The sequence below is a fragment of the Coffea eugenioides genome, chromosome 10, assembly GCF_003713205.1.
Source record: "Coffea eugenioides isolate CCC68of chromosome 10, Ceug_1.0, whole genome shotgun sequence".
NCBI lineage: Eukaryota > Viridiplantae > Streptophyta > Magnoliopsida > Gentianales > Rubiaceae > Coffea > Coffea eugenioides.
In genome coordinates this window covers 8,248,971-8,266,729 of record NC_040044.1, presented here as the reverse complement: position 1 = coordinate 8,266,729, position 17,759 = coordinate 8,248,971, and the positions used below count along the sequence as shown (strand labels likewise).

The 17,759-nt window shown below is 32.3% G+C and overlaps 2 protein-coding genes across 2 annotated transcripts; one reads left to right on the top strand and one right to left on the bottom strand.

Annotated features, from left to right (window-relative positions):
* Window positions 1–7,019: 7,019 nt before the first annotated feature.
* Window positions 7,020–8,485, bottom strand: LOC113750327. Its single transcript, XM_027294319.1, has 2 exons — window positions 8,395–8,485; window positions 7,020–7,768 (listed from the first exon to the last, which is right to left on the bottom strand). The coding sequence occupies exons 1-2, from the start codon at window positions 8,483–8,485 to the stop codon at window positions 7,020–7,022; spliced, it is 840 nt and encodes a 279-aa protein (XP_027150120.1).
* A 4,448-nt stretch (window positions 8,486–12,933) lies between these two features.
* On the top strand, window positions 12,934–17,422 carry LOC113750326 (oligopeptide transporter 4-like). The gene is given in 7 exon segments (XM_027294318.1): window positions 12,934–13,275; window positions 13,278–13,472; window positions 13,613–13,710; window positions 14,502–15,065; window positions 15,387–15,639; window positions 15,876–16,058; window positions 16,805–17,422. Coding segments are annotated over 7 exon segments (2,253 nt in total).
* The last annotated feature ends 337 nt before the right edge of the window (window positions 17,423–17,759 follow it).

The following is a 17,759-nucleotide window of genomic DNA, read 5'->3' as shown; positions in this document are numbered from 1 at the left end:
CAGAATTAATTAAATCACCAATTTTTTCTTTCATACTAAAAGTTGATTGATGTGAAGAGTGTTCGCACCTTCATACAAGATTATCAAATCGAATGCATAATATTTGTAAGTATTTCATTTTAACAACACTTAATTACATTCATTTTTATTCATATATCATTCATTTTTTAATATAAATTTTTATTATTTTTTCAGGATCTATCTTCCGAAAAAAGGTAAATTTTGAATAATATACACATTCTATTATATTTCAAACTATTGTTAGACAGATATTATATTTTAATTGTGTTGGTATAATTTTTTAACCTTTTTTAATTCACCTTTTTATTTTTATTTTTTTAATAATATCAGAACATGCGTAGCACGGGTATTCACACTAGTTGTAGTCGTACTTAATTAGCTAATTTCCAAAGTAGTATCTCTACTCTTGAAAGTAGAAAGGTTGTTAACTTTAGATTCTCACGGGATTATATTTCTTGTGGTTCTTCCCTTCTGAAAAATCCTTTGAGAACTGTAAGGGTACTTATAAGGGTATAGTGGTGCATTAGTAGTAAATAGTAAATAGTAAATAGAAATAACAATCGCAGTATAGTTCCTATTCTAATGCAACCATAAATTGACTGAAACGTCAAAATATGATAAAGTGAGGTTGCATATACCATCCGGCATTTTTTGAAATCATTAAGACCCATAATTAACAATATAATGAAACTTAATTGAAGTGGTCTTCAAATGTTAATGGCTGATGGACAAGTTTATAGGCTAGTGAAATGCAAAATTAGGGAAGAGGTGGGGAGAGGTTGTTGTGAATGGACAGAGTGAGAATTTTTATTGTAGAGTTTAAGTTGTTTCTATTTTGGATAGTTAAAAAACAAATTTGAAAGTTTGGATAACTAAAAAGATTTGACTTAATAGTAGTTTTTAAAATTTGTACAGATAAGTGACAACTAACCAAGCAGCGTAATGTTAAAAGTTTGGATAATGTTTGGATAATTATAGAGATTATTTTTAAAGATTGTACAGATAAGTCCTATATAACTAATTTAATGTAAGTAGAGTTTGTTTGAGATTTGTACAGATAACTAACTAATATCTTTGTAATTTCAAAACTAACAAAGTGTGATAAACATCAGATTTAGTAGCATTATTTGTTAAACAAATGTCAAGTTCTAAGAACATTACAAGCCTTCTAAAAGACTTAACTGGTGACTACTATATATATTATAGATGCTATGCCCTAATTTGAAGTCAAAATAAATAAATTTAAAATCAAAACAAAAAGCATTTGAACAAAAACAAAATTGAAAAACTTCTCAGATTCTGTAACTTGATCCATATATCTTTGCCATGATCTACAATTCCTGACCCTTCTTCGCGACACTCTACTCTCATGATGCCTCCCTCTATTCTACGAGATCCCCTTTCAATATAGCCTAGCAGATTATTTAGTCTCTCAAATCCAAGGCTTGGTGGTCAGATCACGCAGCCCATTGAACCGGCCACTTAGGCTTGGTTCAGGTTTCTAATCTGACCAAATAAGAAATTGATCAGTCAAACTGGTTTGACTTGCCGATTCAATTAAAACCCCAATTTTTTGTTGACTTTTTTTTATTTTTTCTAAGATGTGGGGTTTTTTTTAAAATCAAAATATACATATGATTTTGAGAAGATTTGAACATTGGATTCCCTTTTAATGTGCATAAAACTTTACCATTAGGCTACGTATTTATTTCATATTTAAGTGTACATTAAATTAGTTTCTTTACTTTTTTTTTGCACAATTGATATTTATAACTCCCAAACAAAAAATGTTATCATCATACGATAATAGTTGAATATTTTAAAAAATATTTTAGTTTTAGAAAAAAATAAAATATTTAAAAAATTATGTTTTTCCGTGAAACTAATTGAAAAAATTAATTTTATCTTTGACTACATAATCTCATTGCAACTGTAAAGTACAATTAAATGAAATTAAGTCTTCTGTTAATGTCTATATGTATATGATATATCAACTACAATAATTAATAGTTAAAAGCATTTTATTTATAAAGTTTACGTATACTAAAATCACTATCATGTGTTAACAAAAATTATTTTGGTGAAATTCCAATCCCTCTCTCCCCCAACTTCTTAAATCTCACCTTTTCCTAATAGAAAATAGTTAAAAGAAAAATATTATTCTAGTGATTCTCTAATTTAACCATTTACTCATTGATTGAACTAGTGACCTGTTCATTCAATTTGCTTTTGCTGGGCACCTTGCCAGGATGGGCTTAATAACTATGATAAGTAGCCAATGTTTTGAGTTAGCATGCAGTGACAAGGGAATTCAGAAGTACCAAAACTCTGAAAGTTTAGGAATTGTATTCAGAGGTTAACGGAAGATTTCTTTTGCCAAGTCGAGATCTTAGGGGTGGTATCTCAAACTTGAGAAAAGCAACGTGTTAGTTGAGAAGAATATCTGATAAATAACAAACCTATCTCATTTTGACACTTTAAACATTCTTAGAATCACAAGGAAGTATCAAGTATTTGTGCAGGCATATCTTTTAGCTTTCCTTCTGCAATGTCTCTCCTATCTTAACCTTCTCTCTTTTTTTTAAGGCATCTCTGGAAATAAGTGCGGACGATTCAACCTTGTACATGGTTGAGGAAATTAGACAGATGTTTTCACAATGATGGGTACTTCTAATTTCACGTCTCAATCATACTTCAATGCCCACTCAGTGTAGAGTGTTACATCTATTATGTTTATCAATGAAAAACTCATTTATCTTCTCATTTTCAGCTCCCACATTTACTTAGCATGACAAAACTTCATAAAAATTACACAAAATATATGACATTGTAGTTGAAATTAACTTATGCTCCATTTTCACATGTCGTTTTAGTGTTTATATTTATTATTTTTTAGTGTTTACACGTGTTGTACTAAGGTGGCGTTTGGTAATAGGGTTTCGAAATGGAGAATTGGAATAAACTCCATAATTGTTGTTTGGATTACTACTATCGGAATCGGGATTTTGGAATCATACCTAAAAATTTAGAATTCCTCAATTCTCTAGTAACTTGGAGGGTTTTGAACCAAACCCAAGTCTGATTCCCATTTAAAAATGGGACCCGTCCTACCACCCATTAAAAAAAATAATATATAATTATATACATATATATAATTATGTATATAATATATTTGTAATTATTATATAGACATATATAATATATTATATAAATATATATTATAATTATTTAATTAAATGTAATTATATTTATATAATATATAATATATATTATAATTTTATTAATATTATATAATAATATATTTGTATTATATATATTTATTTATAAATGTATATTATATGTGTATATAATTATAATATGCATGTGTATAGAATAACAATATATTATATAATTATTTTTATTTTTATTATTATAAATATAATAATATATAATAAAAATTATATTTAATGTATAATATACTTTATAATCATATAATATTAGTATAATTAATATATATTATTTAATTATATATTTATATTTATAATTATATTATAATATATACATCTATAATATATATTATAATTATAATATTTTATTATAATTATATATTTTATTATAATATTAGTATATTATATAAATATATATTATAATTATTTAGTTAAATATAAATATAATTATATAATATATATTATAAATTAATTAATATTATATAATAATAATATATATAATATATATATGTATATTTATAAATGTATATTATGTGTGCATATAATTATAATATATACATGTATATAATACTAATAAATTATATAAGTATAATTATATTTATTATTTTAAATATCATAATATATAGTAATAATAATATTTAATATATAATATACATTATATTTATATAAAATATTAGTATAATTAATAATTATAATTATATATTTATATTATAACATTTGTATAATTATATTTAATTTAATTAGTTACAAACTTATAATAATGATATTATTAGTTATATGTGTTATATAATGTATATTAATCTATGTAATATAATTGATATTATCAATTATACTAATAATTATATATATTTGCTAATAGAAATTATTAATTAGTTATACTAAATTTACTAATACATTTATACTAATATATTTAATTAGTGAAAATTTCTTATATTCCATTTATAAAGAGTCAACGAACCAAACATCAATTATAGTAATGATATACATTCTTGGCACTGAACCAAACAAATGTATTGGAATGATTGATTCCATACCAAATTTAGGATGAATGATTTCGAATTCGAATCCGATTTCAACATGCGAACCAAATGCCACCTAATTTTTGTATCGTACGATGAAAATTGTCATTAGTAATAACAGATGTTGTAGATTCGCCCTAGTCTCACAGAAACAATTAGGACGGTGAAAATTGAAATTTGTTCTCAATCAAAATTTACTCATCAACTAAATTTAAGAAAAGAAATAGTTGTACAAATCGCCAAACAATTTTTCAAGCTTCAACTCATGAAAGCATTTTTTATCTACAAAATGGATTGACCATTTCACAGTGGGACTCCAAGATTATATGCATCATTTCCAACTCAAGAAAGCTCCCAAAACTTTGGAAGTGAAAGACTGAATCAACGGATAATTCGTTGCGAACTTGCAAGTGCTCACAAATCTTAAAAGGAGTTATCAGTCATGGCGATCAACTAGCATTCTCCTAGGTAGCTTCCATGACTAATTCGAGTATCTACTTGGGAAGTTTGTTGGGGTCACAACTCACAAGCCAAGTGTTGCAAGAGTCCTTACGTCTAAATACAACAAACTCATTATGTGATACTTTCTCACTGATGAATTTAACTAAAAAAAAAGGAGAAAGCACAAGAAAAAAGAGATAAGTTGATCTTTAACAGTAATTATGGTAAGTCTATGGGGTAGATTATAACGAATCCATTGAGATAATTACACAATATGAATCTTAATGCTTTGAAATGGTTCAAATAAATACCGAAGTGACAACGAAGTATGTTTTAATTGGTAAAATACTTCATCCGTAACGGAGAAGTTACAGGTTCAAATCATTATAGGAATAAGTGGGGAAACCACTCTTGATCCACTGTAAATTAAAAGAAAATAATAATAAACACCAAAGTTTGTTTGAGCAGATTAAAATTATGTGAATTGTCATCATTTGACCTTCTTTGTTATTGCTAATGGGGATAATTTTCTCCCTTCTATGTTTTGCAATTTCGGTTCCTTTTTTACAAGTTTGTTCTTCCTATTTCTCGTGGGCCGGCATAAACATATGCAACTATTACAGTTAAGGTGTATATAATCCTCTTCGTGGTTTTGTTATACCCGATCTACCTCTACGCAATCTACCATAAGAAAAATTTTAAGAACAGTTTCTTTCTTTTTCTTGCATTTTCAAGTTTTTTTTTTAAATTTAAATTGTGATATCAGTTCTTTCAAGGCTTTAAGCCCCAGAAGGGTGATTTGGGAATGAAAATACCTTTTAGCTTTTCATATGAACATTTGTATAGCTGAACTGACCTTGTTTTTTTTTTTTTTGACGAAACGATAGGAATATATATTGCTTGAGCCAAAAGTATTTACACCCGAGCAAAGGCTCGATACATACACTGTGCATCTAGCACAATAAACTGGGATTAACCCACTCTACATCTTGATAACTGCTTAAAACTTGAGCACTAAATTGAACACCAAGATCATTACTAATGCCTATGTCTAGATAAAAAGAGCATTTGTAAAACATGGAGCTCGGCTCACGGATATCTTGTATCACAGTTGCTATTCTTTCAGCCATTAGTTTTGTCCGCTGGATTTGTTGTAGCAGATTTTTGTCAGGAACTCCTATGTTAATCAGTCGCCATCCTTGTTTGGCTGCCTTAATTTGGGCTAGTTTGACACCTTCAGCCAGGTGTTGAAGATGGTTGTCCACTGCCCTTTCTCTCAAAGCCCAAGCTATTAGTTCCTGTTGTCTTCCATCACACGCTACAATGCCATACCCAACAGCTTTGTCCTCTTTGCTCCATTGCACTGCAATTCTCATACTTGTGCCTGGGGATGTGGGGTGCTCTTGCTGCTCTTCCTCCTGTTCCCTGTGTTGCTGAGTTACTACTGGTTTCCCAACGCTCCAATTCCTAGCTTTCCCTGCTGCATTTTCAAATTCGCACCATGCATTGCGTGCTTTGTTTACAATTGTAGCTGGATCCATACCTTTGTTGTTGAAAACCTTGTTGTTCCTACTTTTCCAGATCTGCCACAAGATATATGCCGTGAGGCCTATATGAGTTTTCCCTTGAATCCTACTTCTTGCTTCAGAACCTGCTGCCCACCAATCTTTGAATTTATCCGACCTATGTTCAATACCATCCCAGTGTTTAGGAGCTAGTTTCTAGATTCCTTGACTTTGCTACATTTAAGTAACATATGTTCCAGTGTTTCCACTTCTTCTCCACACATTGTGCATATTGGATCTCCCATTTTGACTCTTCTCCATATCAGTTCCTTGACTGGTACTGCATCCGAGAGACCTTTCCATATGAACATCTTAACTTTGTGGCTGATGTTTAAGCTCCACAGTACCTTCCACACTTGCTGGCTTAGTGAGCTGCAGCTCGATTCTGCTCCCTCATCTTCTTTCCTAGTCTCTTCCTCCCTCATGTCCATTGCCATTTTGTATCCCGATTGCACAGTGTACTCCCTATTTGGGTTCCCTATCCAGAAAGTATTATCATCTCTCCCCGTAATGCTGATAGGAATTTTCAAAATATTGTCTGCATCCTCTTTGCAAAAGGTCTTAAAGATGAGGGGTTTATTCCACCTGTAGTGACTGATCAAGTCAGCAACTTTGTTAAGCATGCATTCTTATGGTTTGGCGGTGACTGGTTTCCCTTTGAAGTTGTTTGGAATCCATTGGTCGTTCCAAATACTAGTTTTCTTCCCATTTCCTATTCATCTTCTCACTCCCCACCAAAGGGTCTCTCTGCTACTCATTATGTTTTGCTAGAACCATGATGCATTCTTAGGAACTATGCACTCCTGGATACAGCTCTTAGGAAAATACTTCGCCTTTAGCACCTTGCTAGATAACAGGTTTGGATTTCTTATGATCCTCCAAATCTGTTTGGCTAACAAGACTCTATTAAAGCTTTGAAAATCCTTAAAGCCTAGGCCTCCTTTTTTCTTCTCCTTGGTCATCTTCTCCCATGCCACCCAATGTATTTTGTTCTTGTTGTCTTGCTCTCCCCAGCAGAATTTTGAGAGTAGAGAGCAGATATCTTTACATAACCTGCATGGCAATTTGAAACAAGACATAGTGTAAGTAAGCATAGCCATTGAGACTGCTTTGATCAAGATTTCTTTCTCAGCTGAGCTTAGCAATTTGGATTTCCAGCTTTGCATTCTGTGTTCAATGTTGTCCTTGATGAATCCGAACATTTGCTTCTTTGTTTTGGTGATCACCATTGGGAGTCCCAAGTATTTCCCTTGAGATACTTGTTGAATTCCTTCCAGCTTGCTGCATACTTCCTCCCTTGTTTCCTGGTTGACATTTTTGTTGAAGAAGGCACTGGATTTGTCAAGATTTATCATTTGTCCTAAAGCTTGTTCGTATCTCTTCAGGATTTTTGTCAACTCCTGTGCCTCTTGACATGAAACCTTGCAAAAGATTAGCGAGTCATCAGCAAAGAAAAGATATGTCACTGAAGGGCCTTGTCTACTTATCTTGATTCCACTTATTCTCCTGTCTTGAGCTGCATTTTTTAGAAGGTTAGAAAAGCCTTCTGAACAAATGAGAAAGAGGTAAGGTGACAAGGGATCTCCTTGTCTAATCCCTCGTTGAGGTGTAATATATTCTTTACAATCTCCATTTATATTGAAAGAAAAAGAGGCTGTTTTGATACAGTTCATGATCCAATTAATCCACCTCTCACAAAACCCCATTTTGCTCATAATAGATTGTAAGAAATCCCATTCAACTCTATCGTATGCTTTTGACATACCAACTTCACAACCATATAACCATCCTTTCCATGCCTTCTATTTTTAAGGTAATGCAAATATTCATGAGAGATGATTATGTTATCAATAATGTGCCTCCCAGGTATAAAGGCAGATTGATTGATGCTAATGCAGTGCTTAAGAATAGGCTTTAGTCTATTAACAATGATTTTGGTTATAGCTTTATGCACGACATTGCACAGACTAATAGGTCTATATTGCTTGATGTTAGTAGGACAAGGAACTTTGGGAATGAGGGGAATGATTGTGTGGTTAATGGCTTTTAACATAAGACCAGAATGGAAGAAACTTTGAATAGCATTTACCAGGTCTCCTTTTATAATTTCCCAAAATTTCTGAAAAAATAAAGGTGTCATACCATCGGAGCCAGGAGCCTTATTGCAATCCATAGTGAAGAAGGCATTTTTGATCTCTTCTTCTGTCACTTCCTTGGTTAGTTCCATGTTCATTTCTGCCGTGATAGAAGATGAAATCCCCTCTAATACCTCTTGAGCATTACTGGTTGAGGACTTGGCGAAAAGCTTCCTGTAATAGTCTACAATTTCTTTCCCAATTTCTTCTTCTGATTCGGTCCAACCACCATCTTCCTTTTGAATTCTTTGTAATCTATTATGTTTTCTTCTGCCATTTACCTGTGCATGGAAGTATTGAATATTTCGGTCTCCCTCTTGCTGAACTGACCTTGTTGAAACTCAAAATAGTGGGAGGAACATCTACTACTATAAACCACAGGCAATCTGATCTGCTTTTTCGTACACAGGGTCAATCACATTGTAGATTTCCTAGAGTCTTGCAGGAGTCAAATTTACAGGGACGAATATTTAAGATTATTATTTCAATTAATTCAAAGCAAATAAGTCAAATTTGCTTAGTTTTAGCTAAATTCTAGAAAAGAAATCTTTTTAACAACACAATTGCATAGTTGTAGAAAATCACTGAAAAAGGTACTAAAGTTACATATTTCACCTATGTAGGAATCAATTAGAGCACTTTAGGATTAATTGACTTACCACGAATGACAATTACATAATTTTGTGCTAATATAGTTGTTAAGAAATTTAGACTGTGCCTAAGAAATATAACGTACTTGTTACTATCACATAAGTTGAATTAAACCTTCTGGCAATCTTAAGTAATTTCTGAAGTGTCATCACTTCCAATCTAAAATTCTGTTGGATCAAGATATTTGTGTGTTTACTTTTCTAGTACACAGATGTGTTTCACCTATGAGTTCTTAACACAAATCTCAAAAACTACTACTATAGTGATCAAGCACAGGAATATCAGTTGAAGCAAAAGAAATAAAAAGTAATACTAGTTAATTCCCCCAAATAGGAGATACTAGCTTTATCCCCTGTTAAGCATGGGACTTGCACATTTATAAAAAAAATAATTAAAGTTTTAGAATAAATTATTCAATATTAGTATTATAATAAAAATTTATTTAGAATTCTTAGTCACTATTTGGATTGAAGGAAAGGAATGGAAAGAACTCTAATGAAAAAGAAAAGAAAGGAGAATAGAGAAAACCTAAATCTATCCATTTTGTTTGGATTATGGAAGGAAAGGAAAGGAAAGTAAGCATTAATTACGTTTTTATCCATAATTTAAAAGTCTAATTTGTAAACACATGATAAGTATTTTAGAAGATTTTAAAATTTTCATTAATTTTGAAATCCTTTCCTTCTATTTCCGCCCGCTTTTGGATCAAAAAATATGTTGATAAAAAATAACTAAACATTATCTCTCCACTTCCCTCCCAATTCTTTCATTTCCTTCCCCAAGAATCAATTCAAATATTAAAAATCTTATTCCTCTATTTCATTTGCTTTCCTTTCCCTCCTATTCCCTCAAAACAAATAGTGCCTTAGAGTCAAATGCAATCTCATAAGAAATGGATTACGGAACTATGAGGTATTGGGACAAGTGTATGAAAATTATTCATTCTCTAAATTTCTAACTCTTCTTGAAAGATGTAGGCACTTTTTTGTACTAATTAATCTTTAAAATATATTGCACTAATAGAAGATCTGGTAACTGAATGGTACTTTGAGGAGTTGTAAACATGAAATCACTATTTTTCATAAGAGTTAATATTATACACACTAATAGTGTATACACTATCACGATTGGATGAATACGTATACAAAATTTATATTTCAAATTTACATTCAGATTATGTGTCATTCATCTAATAGTGAAAGTGTATACATTATTAGTGTATAAAAAATTAATCTTTTTCATAATTGTGTATAGTGAAGTGATGTTGTGATACATTTTTCCTAAAATAAAAAACTTGTAAAAATGTAAGATCTGTGCGGTATATAATACAATAGTGATAACTGATTGTTATATAATAAAAATTATCTTTAGTTTCAGTTTCTTTGTCCAAATTATTTCTGATTGTTTACATAAAGCCTTAAGTTGCATGCAACCAGTTGAATCCCTAAAGGTAATAATGATATAAAATCTGTTGTACAAAAATAAAAGTAATTATTTATATGAAATACATTAAATGTTATCTATTTTGGAAAAGTTTATCAAATCTTTTGACAATTTATGGTATTAGTAGTACTTAGGAAAATTAGTTATTTGTTAAATTAATAATTACAATATGGCATAATAGTGAGCTACTAATTAGGTACTTTATATATGACTTCGTTGCAATGAATGCAAACTTTTTGTTACATAACATGCAAGCACTTCCAAGCCGCATATGGTGCAATGCAAACTTTTGTATCAATGTCTTCAATGTACCCAATTATGCGAAAAAATTGGACTTGTAAATGTTATTATTTAGATAAAATAGAATGGTAGATTAATAAATGTACTAATATTATTGTGAAACAAAATTAATAAATTACATTAGATTCGGGCTCATAATCAGCAATCTATATCCTTTTAGCATTTGAAATAAGTAATGAGTTTGACATCAAAATTTCATCAGTACGTATCCATACCATTAACTTTTGAGCACAGCAATCACTGGCAATTTTAATAATATTATATGTTTTTGTTATTTTGAAATTTAAATGATAATAAAATGTGTAAATTTTGTAAATCTGTAACATACCAGTGCCGGATATCTGCAATTCAAATACTTGCTATTGTACACAAATATTTATTTCATAAAATGCAAATTTATAGCATGCCAGTATATATAGTTAATACAGAGTTGCTTTTTACATATAGTAAATAGTAAATAGAAATAACAGTCTCAGTGAATTTTTATTGTAGAGTTTAAGTTGTTTCTATTTTGGATAGTTAAAAAACAAATTTGAAAGTTTGGATAACTAAAAGATTGCACTTAATAGTAGTTTTTAAAAATTGTATAGATAAGTGATAACTAACCAAGCAGCGTAATATTAAAAGTTTGGATAATGTTTGGATAATTAAAGAGATTACTATTTTTAAAGATTGTGCAGATAAGTCTTATATAACTAATTTAATGTAAGTAGTGTTTGTTTGAGATTTGTACAGATAAGTGATAACTAACCAAGCAGCGTAACATTAAAAGTTTGGATAATTAAAGAGATTATTTTTAAAGATTGTACAGATAAGTCCTATATAACTAATTTAATGTAAGTAGTGTTTGTTTGAGATTCGTACAGATAACTAACTAATATCTTTGTAATTTTAAAACTAACAAAGTGTGATAAACATCAGATTTATCAGCATTATTTGTTAAACAAATGTCAAGTTCTAAGAACATTACAAGCCTTCTAAAAGACTTAAACTGGTGAATAGTATATATTATAGATCCTATGCCCTAATTTGAAGGTCAAAATAAATAAATTTAAAATAAAAACAAATAGCATCTGAACAAAAAAAAAAACAATTGAAAAAACTTCTTAGATTCTGTAATTTGATCCAAATATCTTTGCCCTGATCTACAATTCCTGACACCCCCATATCTTAGAAAAAATAAATGAAAAAAAGCCAACCAAGAAATAGGGGTTCTAATTGAATCAGCAGGTCAAACAGGTTGGATTGATCAATTTCTTATTTGGTCAGATTAGAAACTGTACATTTAAACTAGTTTCTTTACTCTTTTTTTTTTTTTTGCACAATTGATACTTATAACTTCCAAACAAAAAATGTTATCGTCATGTGATAATAGTTGAATATTTAAAAAACTATTTTATTTTTAGAAAAATAAAATATGAAAAAAAGTATGTTTTTTCTTTGAAACTAATTGAAAAAATTTAATTTTATCTTTGACCACATAATCTCATTGTAATTGTAAAAGTACAATTAAATGAAATTAAGTCTTTTGTTAATGTCTATATATGTATATATATATATATGATATATCAACTACAATAATTAATGGTTAAAAGCACTTTATTTATAAATTTTACGTATACTAAAATCACTATCATGTGTTAACAAAAATTATTTTGGTGAAATCCCAACCCCTCCCTCCCTCCCCCAACTTCTTAAATCTCATCTTCTCCTAATAAAAAATAATTAAAAGAAAAATATTATTCTTGTGATTCTCTAATTTAACTATTTACTTATTGATTGAACAAATGACCTGTTCGTTCAGTTTGCTTTTGCTGGGCACCTTGCCAGGATGGCTTAATAACTATGATAAGTAGCCAATGTTTTGAGTTAGCATGCAGTGACGAGGGGATTCAGAAGTACCAAAACTCTGAAAATTTAGGAATTGTATTCAGAGGTTAACGGAAGATTTCTTTTGCCAAGTCGAGATCTTACGGGTGGTATCTCAAACTTGAGAAAAGCACGTGTCAGTTGAGAAGCATATCTGATAAATAACAGACCTATCTCATTTTGACTCTTTAAACATTCTCAGAATCACAAGGAACTCAGTCTCAAGTATTTTAGCTTTCCTTCTGCAGTGTCTCTCCTATCTTAACCTTCTCTCTTTTTTTTCATGGCATCTCTGGAAATAAGTGAGGACGATTCAACCTTGAATGCTCCAAAACACAAAGATCATGAGTATGATACCAAAGATATCGACCCAGAGGAAGAGTCACCGGTAGAACAAGTGAGACTGACAGTCTCAAACCATGATGATCCTTCCCTTCCAGTATGGACTTTCCGGATGTGGTTTCTTGGACTCTTATCATGTGTACTTCTTTCTTTTCTCAATACTTTCTTCGGCTATAGAAGCCAACCACTTACCATAACTATGATATCTGCTCAAGTTGCTACATTGCCGTTAGGCCGTTTTATGGCAAAAGTCCTACCAAAAAAGAAGTTTAGGATCCCCGTTTCGGATCCAGACAGTTTTCATTGAATCCAGGGCCGTTTAACATGAAAGAGCATGCGCTAATCTCTGTATTTGCTAATGCTGGCAGTAGCTTTGGTGGTGGAACTGCTTATGCTATTGATATTGTGACAATCGTCAAGGCTTTTTATCACAGGCGTATTTCATTTTTGGCTAGTTGGATTCTTGTCACCACAACCCAGGTTTTTGTCTTATCAGTGTTTCTCTTCTGATTTTATTGAAGAGGTCCCGTATAGTGTAGGCAGGAGTAGTATCATTCCATGACTTCTCTGTGTAGTAATTTTCAATTTTCATACTCATGCGAGCCTTTTATTTTGAGCAGGTATTGGGATATGGTTGGGCTGGGATTATGAGAAGATATGTTGTGGAGCCTGCACATATGTGGTGGCCATCAAGCCTTGTCCAAGTCTCTCTTTTCAGGTAACTTTCAGACCTTTCTTTTGGTTAGACCGATGAATTATTAATGGAGAATCATTAGCCTCAAAGATTATGTCTGCGTGAGGGCCAGACGTCTGGAAATAGGGATTACAATCTTCCAGGCCTTCCCAGTTTCTTTGCAAATACTTAATTTAATCTTTTATCTCAATGATGAGCTCCTAATAACTAGAGTTTGAAGTAAAGTTTATGGAAATTGACACATAAAACAGATTATGTTCTGGAATGATCAGAAGAACATTTGCAAGAGCAATTGCGGGAGACAACTCATGGTTAAGATTGCACGCCATGTTTTTAAAAGCTATCTAGCTAGGATTTGTTTACATTCTTGGGATTTCAGTTTACGTGATTAAACCCCTCAACTATACAAAATTCTCTATGGCGATGGCGAGGCCAAATCTTGCTTCTAAAAAATCTCTCAATTTTCTTGCAAATATTGAGGCTTCTGCTTATCTCATGGATCCAATTTCGTTTTCCCTTTTCTAAACATCCACGGTTGTCACTTTTGACAAAGAAAAAAAAAAAAAAAAGATCCACACACACACACACATAGTGTCAAAGTCTCATAGTTTATTAAGGGTAGCTTTCTCTTAATAATTTTCTTTAAATTTGCTCTTCTTGTTCTTTTAAACGATACTCATGGAGTATGCCTTAATCACTAGTTTGAATGCCGATATATTTCAATTATAACCAACTAAAAAGTAAGCTAACAAAAAGACTCGACAAATTATTCAAATCTTCAAAAACATGTAATTTATTCAATAATTTCATTGCAGGGCTCTCCATGAGAAAGATAAAAGTCGCATGTCAAGGGGGAAATTCTTTGTGATTGCACTAATCAGCAGCTTCTCTTGGTACACATTCCCAGGCTTCCTCATGCCCATGTTGACTAACGTGTCATTGCTGTGCTTGGTATTTCCCCGCTCTATCACCATGCAGCAAATTGGCTCAGGCTTGAGTGGGATTGGTATAGGATCCTTCTCTCTTGACTGGTCGGCTGTAGCATCATTTTTGGGAAGTCCTCTTGTGTCGCCGTTCTTTGCCACCCTCAATGCTTTCGTGGGCTATGTGGTGATAGTTTATGTCTTGATTCCTCTAGCTTACTGGAAATTCAACTTGTACGACGGGAAAACATATCCATTCTTCTCCAGCCAGTTGTATGATAACCAGGGGAAGCATTATAATATATCAGCTATTGTGAATGACAAGTTTCAGCTAGACTTGCCAGAATATGAGAAGCTGGGACCTGTGAATATGAGCGTGATCTTTGCTACTACTTATGCCCTTAGTTTCGCAAATTTGACCTCTACACTCACTCATGTTGCTTTATTTTACGGAAAGTAAGTTTCTGAAATTAGAACGCACAAACTACTTGGTCTCTTACATGTATATCTACTCTGTGTTTACTTGCCTTGGGGGAGTTGGAACTTAATTGTGTTCTTCAACAGTTATGAAACTTATGTACAACACGTACGATTCCAGTTCCAGTTACCATCCAAATAATTAGGAACCAAATATGACCTTAGTGAACTTCATTTTGCAGCATCCTGAGAGCAATTAATGACCACTGACTAAAGAAAATAAGAAATCACATATAGCCTTGAATTTTCTTCTGCCTATATATCCTATTATGGTGCTAATGTAGGGCACTGATTGAGCAGGGAGATTAAGGACAGATTTCAAGCTTCAAGCAAAGGAAAACCAGACATTCACACAAAACTTATGAGGAAATACAAGGACATCCCCTCTTGGTGGTTTATGGTCATGCTTTCACTTGCGTTAGCTCTCTCACTTGTACTTTGCACAGTCATGATAGATCAGGTTCAATTACCCTGGTGGGGGCTCCTCTTTTCAGCTGGTATAGCTCTATTCTTTACCCTCCCAATAAGCATCATCACAGCTACAACAAATCAGGTAAAGCAACTCAACTGCATTCTCCTTTCACAGAAGAAAGAATGGTAGCCAGATTAGTAGGCATTGTTTGTGAGATGTCAAACGTTAATTATCAAGAAGCATTTAGAAATAATCAAACATGTCGACAACATATAATATCCCTAAAAGTCAACTCATATACTAATCAAATTTATTGGCCTTCATCTGCAATCTTGAATTGGATTGTTCCTGTCCTTATTTATATATTTTACTCTCAGCAACCAGGGCTAAACGTCATTACTGAGTACGTCTTCGGTTACGTATATCCGGGCAACCCTGTAGCCAATGTTTGCTTCAAAACCTTTGGCTACATAAGTATGGGTCAAGCTGTTTCCTTCTTGAATGATTTTAAGCTAGGCCATTACATGAAGATTCCGCCAAGGTCCATGTTCATCGTTCAGGTACTTCCTCTTTTGTTTTGTCTTGGTGACAAGTTAAATCCAGACAAAAGCATACATTATAATGCAAAAGTTATGCAACTCTCAAGGAGTTTGCATATAGAAGCCAGAAGGAAACCTTATTCTCATAAATGCTGCAATACAAAGAGCTACTTTGATAGATGGTCTGTAAGCTTTGGCCAACTTTATCATCTTTGTGATATAAACAATTTCAAAAGATCGTTTAAGTGATTATACTTGGCTTCCTTTTCTTTTGGGGTAATTATAGTTGGCTTCCTTATTTTCTGAAGAAAAGAAAGTTGAATGAATTCATTTTTTGATACATTTATACTAAGCACAAACATTCCTTTACATTAAGAAATCAATTCAGTACATAATATCTTTAAACTCAGAAACCCGAGGGACTGTGGAATGTGAGCTTAACCTGCTCTCTTTGATAATTGGGCATCCTAAAATATCATGGATTCGTGGCACAGTTAGAACAAATTATGTATGCCTATTTCTTTGTCTTAATTCAAATGTTGAAACCAGGAGTGGATACATGCTAGTTCACAAGTATAAATGTGACAATCATGCAGAATCTTTTTCTCTTTTTGTGATGTTTCCCATCATCTTATTCTGAAACAGTCCCCATATTCCCTTCCCAGCAAAATAAAAAATTTAAAAGAATAATAAAAAAGCAAAGAAATAGTGTTTGGAAAGAATACTTTCTACATTCACTTTTACTCTTGCTTTCCTTGAATATTCAGTTTCTTGGAACCATCATTGCTGGAACAATCAACATTGGTGTGGCTTGGTATCTGTTGACAAGCATCGACAACATATGCCAAAAGGACCTACTTCCTCCCGACAGTCCTTGGACCTGTCCCGGAAACGATGTCTTCTACAGTGCGTCAGTGATTTGGGGTTTAATAGGACCAAAGAGAATGTTCGGACCACTTGGAAGGTACTCTGCCCTCAACTGGGCATTTCTGGCAGGTGCCTTGGCTCCCCTTCTTGTGTGGTTGGTACACAAAGTATTCCCCAGCCAGAAGTGGATAAAGCTCATAAACTTTCCAGTACTTCTTGGGGCAACAGCGATGATGCCTCCAGCCAGGGCTGTGAACTACAACGCCTGGTTTGTTTTTGCATTTGTCTTCAATTTCTATGTTTATAGATACAGAAAGAAATGGTGGCAGAGGTACAACTACGTCCTATCAGCTGCATTGGATGCAGGCCTAGGTTTTATGGGTGTGCTCTTATATTTTTGTCTCCAGTACGGAGGTTTTTATCTTCTGTGGTGGGGATCTGAGGAAGATGATCATTGTCCTTTGGTCGCATGTCCAACAGCTAAAGGTATTGCAGTTGATGGTTGTCCAGTGCATTAATTTGGCTCCCTACCTGTGTTTCAAGGGACATAGATTTCTTTCAGCATTCTCATTTTTTCTTTTTGGGGGTCAGCATCGTTTTCAGTTGCACTGATATTATGTTAGTAATTAGCAAGATCCCAAAGAAAATGTATTGTAGATAAAATAAATAATTTATGTCTTTAATTGGTTTGCATTTAACATTTCAACTCATGCATCTATTAGATCTGAGCAAAAACTATTGCTGATTGTTCAGGACGAAATGTTTTTTAACCTAAAATGTTAAAATTTTAGGGCTATATATATTTCTTGTTTCAATTTCACGTTTTAGATTTTTTTTCCGGCATTTTCTGGGTAT